The sequence below is a fragment of the Panthera leo genome, chromosome D1 (genome assembly GCF_018350215.1).
Source record: "Panthera leo isolate Ple1 chromosome D1, P.leo_Ple1_pat1.1, whole genome shotgun sequence".
NCBI classification, from domain to species: Eukaryota; Metazoa; Chordata; class Mammalia; order Carnivora; family Felidae; genus Panthera; species Panthera leo.
This window is the reverse complement of record NC_056688.1, coordinates 101,588,588-101,600,987: the sequence shown is the minus strand read 5'-3', so window position 1 is coordinate 101,600,987 and position 12,400 is coordinate 101,588,588. Positions and strand designations below refer to the sequence as shown.

Below are 12,400 nucleotides of genomic sequence, written 5' to 3'. Positions count from 1 at the left end.
AACAAACAACAATTTATTTTAAGATTAACACAAATAGGCGCGCCTGGATGGCTCCTGACTTGGGCTCAGGTCATGATCTCAAGGCTCAAGAGTTCAAGCCCCGTGTGGGGCTCTGTGCTGACAGCTCAGAGTCTGGATCCTGCTTCTGATTCTGTCTCATCTCTCTCTGCCCCTCCCCTGCTTGTGCTGGCTCTCTCTCAAAAATAAATAAACATTTAAAAAATTAAAAAAAAAGAGTAACACAAATGATGAACCCAATTATTGGTCCTTCACAACATCAAATGTCCCATTGAATTACTTCCTCCCTACATTTGTTTGGCATGATGGTAACATGATGACAGCATAGCTAAGAAAAATACTAACTAGCACTTTGTTCATATGTAAATAAAATTAAAGCCTAGAGTAAACAAAATAATCAGAGAATGTACTGTTATCATGAGCTACAGTCTCTCAGTACTTGATTAATCAGTGCTTAAGGTATTATTGTGTATTATAAGGGACTACACTTGGAACGAGAACAATGAAATTACAATCGCACAGTTTTAACTTAGCTACGTTAATAGGAACAAGCTATTCCATGGCTGTGAGCCTCATTTCCTTCATTTACCAAAAGAGATTGTTGTGGGATTGGATCATCTTTAAGTATCGATCAATCACGTCTTATAGCTAGCTACCTCTTTCTCTCTGGAATAGATGTATTCTAAATTTATCATCAAATTTATGTATAATAAACCTATCAGAATCTCTACTGCGATGACATTATATTTGCATTTTTTGGATTTGGTTGATTTGTTTTAAGGATAATAATGTAATGTTGAAAGACTTAAGGTCATCATGGTAAAGCAGAGGATATAATAAACCCTGTTGTCCTACGTCATGTTACCAGCTTTCTTAATGAGTATCTTTTCTCTTAAAGTGAAAAAACATTAATTTAGTGTTCTGGTTGGTAAAGGTCTGGAAGGGAAACACTGGAAGGGAAGAAAGTCACAGTGAAACTGATTTTTCCTCCTTAATACCATTCTCTCAGTGTCATCCGAAAGCTAAACTATTTCGCCTCTTTCCCTTGCTTATTCGTGATACAGCGAATCCTCCGGCCCATCTGACCTCGTGAAGATTCAGCTCACTGGGGTCGTAGGCGAATGTGAGTCTTTCAACAAATGCCTCATAACACGATCTTGTCTAAATCCCAACTAATCAATCTCACCAACTCATCAGACTGCATGTAACCAAAAACCAGATCTTTATACCGGTTCTCCAGTTCTAATTATGCCTGTCACTTTCTACAGGGCTGTACACTTCTCTATTTTATAAAACCCTGGACTAAGAATAAAAAAAAAAAACAAAAAATTCCAATCTCAGCCACGACTTCCACGCTAGGAGCACATCGGCACGCCATTTAAACGTTTATAACTCCAGTTTCATCATAAAATATGGGGTCAGTAAAGTTGTCCTGTGAATTTCAAGATCTTATAGATAGTTTCAGTAGGTTTCTTGAGACCCAGAGTTGGGGCTCAGTTTTGGCAGTTCTCTAGTCCGGGAGGGCGTGGTCATTCATTTGTTCAATGAGCATGTGTTACTTATTATATTCCAGCGTTTGAGGACAAAAAATGAGACTACCTTAAAGTTTCACAGGCTCCGTAGGAAGCCTTTATATTAAAGGACTACGTACACAGTACCACACTAACACGGAGGAAAGCTATCATTTATTAAGCCCCAAAGTGCTTAAATACCTTACTTAGATTTTTCTTATATTTTAATATCTGAACAAGGGCATTTTTAAGAGTGAGAAGTAACCGTATTGATACTTACTCCAAGATAAAAACAAAACTGCCTTGTGCCAGAGGGACAACTGGCCACAGGAACGCTATCCTTTTGTTCGTTCGTTTGTTTTTTGAAATATTTTTAAATTTAAATCTAAGTCGGTTAACATATAGTGTAATAATGATTTCTGGGAAGAATTTAGTGATTCAGCTCTTACATATTAACAGCCAGTGCTCATCCCAACAAGTGCCCTCCTAATGCCCATCACCCATAACACTATCTTTCTTAATTCTCACTGCAACCCGATACAAAATTGGCACCATTTTGCAGATGAGGAAAAAGTGAGTCCAGGAAAAACCTACAGAAGTGATGATTGATTTGTGACATAAAACAGTGTTTTCTAGGTGGGTTACTGGCCTTGGAAGCATGGGACTGGTTTTAGTGAAAGTATACAAGGGGGGAAATTGTCTTCAAACTGAGGACACTAAAGAGAGGGGTCTTGTCAAAACTCACATACCCTGTTAGCAGCAGAGCCTAGGTCTACAGCTCTTATTCTCGGGCTTTGCATAGCTCTTGATTTGGTTATTGGTGGCGGCAGTTTCAGAGAGATAATATAGTAACTGGATGTATGATGCACTCCTCATTGGCAGATGCCTGTCTTATATTTGTGTCCTCCAGAGTCTGGCATACATTTAGCACTTACAAGTTTTTGCTGAATATATGAAGGGATGGATCCCGGGCTGAGTTGAGTCATCCCTTATACCAGTCCCATTCCCTATATATTTAACTACATTTTCTCTGACTTGTCTTCAGAGTAGAGAAGCTTGCAACATTTGGACCTGTCATTCCTCATGACCTTGAAAAAAATACGCTTTGGTGCAATTGGCTCTTTATTTCCCCTTTCAAGTTTCGTCTCCCTTTCCAAGCAACATGTGAGACAATTTTAAATAAAAAAACAAAGACATCTTGCTCAGCACGCTTTTAAAAAATATTAATTTATATTTCCTTCATATCAGAGCGTTAAAGGTTACAGATAACCCTACAGAATTTAAGACTGATGCAGCGAGTGGATGATAGCTTGAGTGGAGTCTGTTGGAATGGCATTTGCGTTTTCTGTCTACCGTCGCCACCCTTTTACTACTGCCATTTACCTGTGGTAATGACAACTTTCCATGTTTTGTCACTACTGAGGTTTTCTTCCAGTTAGTTTTTTGAAAGCAGCTTTCACGTCCTTGTTCCGTAAACTGTAGATCAAGGGGTTCAGCATGGGGATGATAATAGTGTAGAACACAGAGGCCCACTTGTCTTGGTCCAGGGAGTAGCTGGATGTTGGCCTCAGGTACATAAACATGACCGTGCCATAAAAAAGGGTGACGCCAGTGAGGTGAGACCCACAGGTGGAGAAAGCCTTATGGCGGCCTTCAGCTGAGTGCATTCTGATGATTGCTACGAGGATGAAGGCATAAGAGATGAAGATGATGAGGACGGTGCTGAATTCAATGAAGCCACACAGACTAAAGAGCAAGATCTCGCTGATGTAAGTGTCTGAGCAAGAGAGGGCTAAGAGAGGTGGGATTTCACAGAAGAAGTGGTTGATAATATTGGAACCACAGTAACTCAAACTGAAGGTGAGGGAAGTGTGGGCTACTAAACTCACCAAGCCAGCCAGGTAAGAGCCCAGCATGAGAGCCACACAAACTCTCTTGGACATGAGAGTGCTATAGTGGAGGGGTCGACAGATGGCCATGAAACAGTCGTAGGCCATGGCGGCCAGGACATAGCACTCGGCATCCACAAAACCTACGAAGAAAGCAAACTGGGTGGCACAGCTGGAGAAGGAGATAACTTTGTGCTTTGTTAAGAAGTCAGCCAGCATCCTGGGGGCAATGGCTGAAGAGTATCCCAGGTCAACGAAAGAGAGGTTACACAGGAAAAAGTACATGGGGGTGTGAAGCTGAGTGTCCGTTATGATCAAGATAATCATACCAATGTTCCCCACGACATTGACCAGGTAGATCAAGAGGAAGACCACAAAAAAGATGGTCTGCAGTTGAGGGTCTTGAGTGATGCCCATAAAGATAAACTCGGTCACCATTGAGTGGTTTTCTTTATCCATCTTTTATATTTTATGTGTTCCTGGATTTGCTTTACTGTTTGAAGTGATTTTTAGAAATCTTCCCAGTAATCAGGTTCTATGACCCATAGGGTAACCCAAATGACTTTAATGAACGTGATGGATATGTGCTCTCTCCAAGTACCCAGTGAAAATAGAAGATGGAAAATTCTGCTTCTCCAAAGACCTTGGTGTTCTGAGGTCATTTATCACATGCTACCAAATGTTTGACCTAATCTGTTCAGTTATCTGCGTTATTAATCAGTAAAGAAGAAAAGTCTTGAATGTCCCTTCCTTCTTCCTAAAACAAAGCAAATACGGGCACAGATAATGAATAAACATTAACACTCATTACAAATAGGCACAAAAAGAAACTGAACAACTGAGGGATCTCAAAGTATAACATATCACACACACATACACACAGACAGACAGACACACACACACACACACACACACACACACACACAGAGTAAAATACTTGGAGCAGAAGGTTAGCAATATTTAAAAAAAGCAGTGGATATTTTTTAAAAAGCCAGGAGTTACTGAGCGTTAACTATATGCCAGAACGTTGAGTGTTTCCACACATTACAAAATTTCATTCTCACAACAGCTCTGTGAAGTAGGTACCTCTGTCTTCTCTATCTTATACCTGAAAAGAATAAGGCTATATATTAAGGAACTTCAGCAAAGTCAGCAGCCAGTAAGCAGCAGAGCTGGGTCTGTCTGACTCTGGGGTTCACTTCACTTTATTGTGAACATGTGATATAATGTGATATAATGAAGTTACATCCCTTTATTTTTGCACCTGCATTTATTTTTCCTGTCTTGCATACCATGCACAGACACAGAATTAGTCCTTTAGGCTCCCTAATATTTAGAAGCATCCAGAGATTTGGCATGGGAGTAATCAGGATGAAAACACAGCTGTGTCTTTGGACAATTCTATTGACTAATGAACGGGTTGTTGCATAGCTCAGTTCAGAGTTAAGATTCAAGTATCCTTCACTAAGGGGGAATGGAGAAAACATTATCCAACTCTGTGGTCAGAAAGCTGCATGTATGAACTTTTTGTGTATGTATGTAGTTGGATTTATATCTGGCCCATTGAAGAATTCTGAGAAGGAAGTGAGCAAAACCATACCAATCCAAACCAAATCAAGCCAAAACATGAGGTAATTTAGAAATAAGTAGGATTCTCTACTAAATGTGAGAGAGAAGTCAGAGTGTATCTCCTTTAGTTGGTTTACTGCTTAAGAAAGACAAGAGCAGAATAGTATAATGTCTTTCTTTGGAACATGGAAATTCAGAACAGGTTATCTTAAATCCTATGGTGGTCGGAAGTAGTGCCTCCACCTTTCAGTTTCTGCATAGAATATAATCAGTCACAATAAAGAAGGGGTCTAATAATGAATAATCAATACCATATATTTTCCTAAAAGTGTATAGTTTATAAATTACTTTTTGATTCATTCTTAATATGTTGTTGAATGTGTGCATTGTTTCATACATTAAGCCAATTAGGAAACAAAATGAAAAGATAAATCTTGGAGAAATTGTTTGAAAAATATATTTTCACAAAGAATTTCTTTTTCCTAAGAAGGCAGCTGGGTGCCTCAGTCAGTTAAGCACCCAAATCTTGATTTTGGCTCAGGTCAGCATCTTATGGTTCCTGAGATGGAGCCCCACGTTGGACTCTATGTTGACAGCCCGGAACCTGCTTGAGATTCTCTCTCTCTCTTTCTCTCTCTCTCTCTCTCTCTGCACCCCCCCCCCAACTCATGCATGTGCTCTCTCTCTTTCTCTCAAAATAAATAAATAAACTTAAAAACGAACTTGTTCCCATAATATAAAAGGAAACTTAAAATTTACTAATGAGAAAACAAACAACCCAAAAGTAATGGGCCAAACACTTGAATAGACACTTCACCAAGCAAGATACATGGTGGGCAAATAAATGCATGGAACATGCTCAAATCACTTGTATTAAGGATATACAAATTAAAATCACAATAAGATATTTCTACACCTCTATTAGAATGGTTATAATTTAAGAAGATGAACCATATGAAGTGTAAACAAGAAAGTAGAGGAACTGGAAATTTCATTACTGTTAGTAGGAAGGTAAAATAGAACAACAACAACAAAAAATAGTACAACCACTTTGGAAAACACTATGGCAGTACAAAATTAAATATACACATATCTATTGTATGATCCAGCCATCCTCCCCCTGCAAAACAAAACAAAACAAAACCAAAAAACACGTGGGAGCAACCCAAAGCCCCATCCATAAGTAATAAGAAATAAGGATAAGCACATTTTAGTATGTTCATAACAGAATACTACTCAACAATTAAAGAAACAAACTATTGATACATTAAACATGATGGATGGATCTCAAAAGAACTAGGGTGAGATAACATACTTGATAAAAGAATATACCTTATATGATTCCACTTCTAAAAGTCTAGAGACTGCCAGCTAATTGATAATGACAGCCGATCAATGGTTGCCTGGGTACAGGTGTGCGTGGGGAGAGACAGGAGGGAAGGATTACCAAGGGGCATAAGGAAACGTTTTGGGGTGACAGATTAGTTGACTATGTTGATTATGATGATGTTTCATGGCTTATATACATATACTAAAACATTAAAATTTCGGCTTTAAATATATTCAATTCATTGTATGCCAGCTATCGCTCAATAAAGCTGTTAAAAAAAAAAGTACTTGTCCTTACCTCAATTATACTCATTCTCGTTACCTGTGGATGTGTATGTCACTTTGCAGGTTCTGTTAATGAGGAAACAAAAACAGGCAGAAGGGACCTGCAGTCACACAGTGAGTTAGGTGCAGAACTGGCAATTGAGTCTAGGACTGCCAATTTCATACACACTGCCATGTTCATTTTTTCCCTCTGCTTCACACTGGAAGGTGAAAATAACCCATCAGGAAAAAAATATAAGAGGTCTCTGAGTGCTCCCATTTCTCAGTGTAGTCTTTTACTTTGGCAAAAGGGAAAATATTCCTATTATTGATACTGGGATGACTCATTCAGTCTAACCTCATAATTTTATAGAGGAAACAGACGCAAATCAAGCTTGAAAGTGCAGGATGTTACCAGGAGTTACAGGGGTGAGGGATGCCCGCTCAGAACACAGCACGTAGGGCAGGGCTGGCTGGTCTTCAGCTGGGCATGTGGAGACCAATTCGTTTCACTCACTTGAAGAATGGGATTAGAAAATCATTCTTTGCTCCCTTACGGAGTCAAGGTTCCAGTTAAAAGAGAAGTGTATGGGAAGGGGTTTCACCAATCATAAAGTGCTCTGCCTGTTCTTGCTTATAGTGGACAGACAAGTCCAGGCTTTGCTACCTGCATTTTTTTTTTAATTTCTAGCACATTACTTATCTTTTTTAGAGTCTCACTTTTTCATTTTTTGATGAGATTAATGCTATATTAATATCTTATTAATGCTAACTTTCTGCAAGAAAAACACATCAGTTAGAGTGTATGTATATTCTATTATCTATCCATCATCTATCATCTATCTCTCTCTCTCTCTATCATCTATCTATATCATCTATCTATCTATCTATCATCTATCATCCATCTACCTACCTATCTACCTACTTACCTATCTATCACCTATCTAGTGCTAAGATCAGTATCTGTCATATGCTACACGCTTAATGCATTTGGCAATTATGTCAGTGTTAATTAAGTTAATTGTGTAAGAGGATTTAATTCAGTAGATAGTTTTGTGCTCACAACCCCCAGAAAAAGAGTTCCAATCCTTATCCATACAGGTGATGTACCATGGACTGCTTTAACTTCTAGTGAAGGAGTGATTTTTCCACAGCACTTCCATTAAGTGCTAAACCAAGCAGAGACAGATGAGGCTATAAAATTCAAAATCAGAGTAAAGATCAAAGAAAACCATTATATACACACACACACACACACACACACACACACATATATATATATGTATACTCTCATGAGACTACGTGAGACTATATATATACCAGTCTATATATATATATACATATATATACCAGTCTATATATATACCAGTCTATATATATACATATATATATATATATATATATATGTATGTATATAGCCTACGTGAGACTGGTATATATATAGTCTCACGTAGTCTCATGTAGCTAAACTTCAACTGATCTGACCCTTGAAGAAATGGTGGAATATTGAATAAATAAGAATATTCCATAGTTAAACTCTATTAACAAAAAAGACCAGCAAAAGTATTGTCTTATACAAGCTAATACAGGTCAAATATATTTTAGATTTCTATGTATCATCTCCTTTTGCATGTTCAAATTAAAAGAATTTTAGAATAAGAGTCTGGGGTCCTGGTTGTTATCCTGTTTTTTCCACTAATTAGGTGTTCAAACTTGATGAATTGTTGCATTAGATGCAGCTTCCTTATCTGTGAAAGGAATAGGGTGAAGAATCCAAACTCTACATGACTTTTCTACTCTAGTATTTTCTGAGTGCGTACTTATTGTGAAGTATCTAAAAGCCAAACCCATAGTTTATGTCTACTTTTGAACATTTAAAATGGCATGGCCCCAATGCCAAGTAAAGCCATGCTCAGAGGAACACGGGCAGGGTCATGCCACATCCCTAATGGTCATGTCTTTTGCCATCTGTCCCCATACTGACCTGTGCCCTGATTTGTTTTCTACCAGTTGGGGATAATGTCTCCTCTTCATTTGATGGGTACGATGAGCAAATATTCTGAAAAGAATCCAAAGGTGGTGACTCACGCTGGCAGCGGTCCCTGAACTCCTAGCTCAGCCACCTTTGCTCCTGTGTGCAGGAGGTTTTATCAGGTTTCAGAGTCACATACTATCCTCAGAGGAAAAGAGCTGGCATGATTTCTGCAGTCACAGGAGACTGGAAGGTCTGATGAACGTCACCTCTAAGGAATTTCACTCCTTCTCCATCGTAATGATAAAAAGAAGGAAACACAAGGGACTTCTTTTCTGCCGCTCCAGTGTGGTGACTGATTCAAGCAGAAATGCATGCACTATTTTTCCAGCCCAAAGCTGCCTACTGGGTATGATTTTGATGCTAACTTAGGTCTGTTTGTTGATGCCTAAAAGTCTTTTCACAGAGGATGATAGCTTCCATGTGATATGGATGGGCCATCTTTAAACTGGACATGAAGCCAGTCTGGCATAAGGGTGGCATACAAGTACATAAGATACATATGAGAGTTCACACATAAATTGTTTCAGTTTCCCATTTATATAAAGAAAAAGAAAATGAACAGTTATAAGATTCTCACTGCCTACCTGATATTTTCAAAAAATCTGCTTTTTATTTGGAAATGCTATTTGACTTGAGATAAAGTTTCATCCTAAAAGAAGAGATTCAAGAATAAAATTTTTAAAAGAATTAAAAAAAACCTTTGTAATATCTTTTTCCATTTTTTGACTTTCAGCCCATATATGTCCTTAAACCTGAAGTGAGCTCTTATAGTCAGGAGATAGTGGATGTTGTTTGTGTGTGTGTGTGTGTGTGTGTGTGTGTGTGTGTGTGTATGGTTTGTTTTTGTTGTTGTTATTGTTATTGTTGTTTTATCCAGCTTTGTACCTGTATTCTTAAATCTCATTTTATGATTAAAATTGAATTCCTAATAACATTGACATGTTCACTTTTTTATAAGATTTATTGATAAGTCAAACCTTGATTTGAAATAAATATTCTCTCATTTCTCCAACTGCATAATAACCCATTATATGGATGTAACATTGCTTATTTAAAGTATCCTGTTGAAGGACATTTGCATTGGTTCTGATCTTTTACTATTAGAAGAAAAAAAATGCAGCAATCAATATCCTTGGGCATATCCAGTTGTCTCAATAACACTTCTTTTCTTTTCTTTTCTTTTCTTTTCTTTTCTTTTCTTTTCCTTTCTTTTCTTTTCTTTTGCTTCATTTCATTTTGTTTTATTTTATTTTATTTTTGAAATGTTTATTTATTTATTTTGAAAGTGAAAGAGCACAAGCAGGGAAGAGGGCCAGAGGGAGAGAGAGAGAGACATAGAGAGAATCCCAAGCAGACCCCATGATCAGCGTGGAGGCTGATGTGGGGTTAGATCTCACAGTTGTGAGATCATGACCTAAGCTGGAATCAGAACCCTGTCACTCAACTGACAGAGCCACCCAGGTGCCCCAACATTTATTTTAAAAATTATCTTTTCCCAATTTTGTGAATTGAATTTTCATTTCGTAGAGTCTATATTTGTGTTTTTCTGTTCTATTCCCTTGTTTCTTCACCTTTCTATACAATTCATTCTTCAATAATTCCTTTTTAAATTATACACTCCCTTATATATTTTACAACAGCAAATCTAGTCCCACCTCCACTTGTTTTCTTTTGTTTTTTTTTTCCAGGGTGGTCATGACTATAACAGAATTTTTAAAAATTTTTCTACATAAACTTTATAGTCAACTTACTTAGGGAAAAATCTGAGGATATTTTTGAGACTACATTACATTAATAAATTAACTTAGGGAGAATTGCCACATTTATTCCATTAAGTCTTATTATCAAATAGCGTGTATGTCTTCATAACTTGTTCAAGTCTACCTCTGCACCTTTCCATTACCCTGCTATGAAGATTTCATACTTGGTTTACGCTTAGATCTTTGGTTCAGCAATCAAAAAATGAGTATCTTATCTTACATATAAACTTTCTAACTGGAGGTTGGTTTGTTTATATGAGCTTATTAGGTTAATTTTACCTTTTACTAATTTACTAAATTTTATCTCTCTCTGGTTTTTTTTTTAATTGATAATATGATAGTAGGAGTAGAAGTAGTAGTTTTTGTGTATGGTGTGGTAGAATGTGGCTACATCTAACACTGTCCTAATAAAGATTTAGTTAAAATGAAATGAGCCTCCAAAGCTTAACAAGAGAATTCTTCTTGGTTTTGCCAGATGATATAAGATCTATTTAGATGAAACTTTTGGTGGCTTGTGAGTAGTATGTAGGTATCCCCTGGAACAATGGATATATATTTTTTCTCAGACCCCAATGACATATTTTTATAGCAAGTAGCTTATGTTGCCCCCTCTATGTTTCTGAAATGACATTCATGAATAATTTACCTACACTCATAATTTAAAGAGGAGAAATAAAAAGAAGAGAATTTGCAATTTACAATAAATAATTTAGCATTTTTTTTCACCATGTATTTATTTATGTATTGAGTATCTTATACCTGAAATAAACTTGAATACCCTGGGACATGGAGAATTCTTTGTTGTTAGGGACTGTTTTGCACTTTGCAGGCTTTTAGCATTTTTGCCCCTTACCTACTAGATTCTATCCCCTTCATGTGACAACCATAAATTCCCATAATGTCCCCAGAGGAAAAACACCACCTCCATTGAGACCTTCTTGATTCCAAGCATCTGATATTAAATAATAATTCTCAATTAAGGGGTGATATAATTTACTACATTAGACATCTAGCTTTCCACTTTTCCCCTAATAACTGATGCATTCTTTCTCTTGGCAAACAACACCGCCAAGACTACTGTGCTGGTCAGAGTTCCCCAGAGAAGCAGACCCAATAGGAGATGGATATGTAAATCTAGATAAAAGGAGATTTAGTGTAGGAATAGGCTCATGTGGATATGAAGGCTGAGAAGTCCCACGATCTGTTGTCTGCAAGCTGAAGAACTAGGAAAGCCAGTGGCGTAATTCAGTCTGAGGCCCAAGGCTTGAAAATGGTATGGGGGTGTGGGGTAAGCTGAAGGTTCTGGTCTGAGCTTGAAAGCCTGAGATTCAGGAGTGCTGATGTTCCAACAGGAGAAGATGGATGTCTCAGCTCAAGCAGAGAGAACAAACTCCCTCTTCCTCTGCCTTTTTGTTCTGTTCAGGCCCTCAAAGGATCAGATGATGCCCACCCACAATGGCGAGAGTGATCTTCCTTACTCACTCTACTGATTCCCATGCTAATCTCTTCACAAGACCCCCCCACAGACACATCCAGAAATAATGTTTTATCAGCTTTGGGCATCCCTTAGCTCCGTCAAGTTGGCTCGTCAAATTAGCCATCAGAAGTATTGTATGCATTATTCCCGATTAGTCGATCTTGTCCAGAGGACATCAAATAAGTCAGTCATCATTATTGTAGTTTATATGTTATTTACATTTATCACAGAAGGATATTTTTCACCAACTCTTTGCTACTTTTGGGCTGCAATGACACAAAATGGTTAGCAATGCTCATTCTGGAGTAATAAAAAAACATGTTTGAGTCCCAGTTCTGGTGTGTATTAACTATTTGGACAAGTCACTTCTCAAGGCCCCAGTTTACTTATCTGTGATGGAGGTGCTTAATAGAAATAAAAAAAAAAAATGCACGTGTTTAGCAGGACCCTTGGCAAATAATACACACTCAGTTAATATTAGTTGCTATTATTGCTTGGCTCTACTGTCTTCTGATTACGACCCAGGAGATGACCAGCTGGTTCATAAT

At 37.7% G+C, this 12,400-nt stretch overlaps 1 protein-coding gene across 2 annotated transcripts; it reads right to left on the bottom strand.

Moving 5' to 3' along the window:
* Positions 1-2,944: 2,944 nt before the first annotated feature.
* Positions 2,945-11,215, bottom strand: LOC122200725 (olfactory receptor 1019). 2 transcript variants are annotated; one of them, XM_042906454.1, is made up of 2 exons: positions 11,188-11,215; positions 2,945-3,867 (listed from the first exon to the last, which is right to left on the bottom strand). In XM_042906454.1, exons 1-2 carry the CDS (start codon positions 11,213-11,215, stop codon positions 2,945-2,947), a joined length of 951 nt encoding a protein of 316 aa, XP_042762388.1. The 2 variants fall into 2 exon arrangements, with proteins under 2 accessions (XP_042762388.1, XP_042762389.1); XM_042906455.1 differs by lacking the exon at positions 11,188-11,215 and having other exon boundaries at positions 2,945-3,877.
* Positions 11,216-12,400: the final 1,185 nt, after the last annotated feature.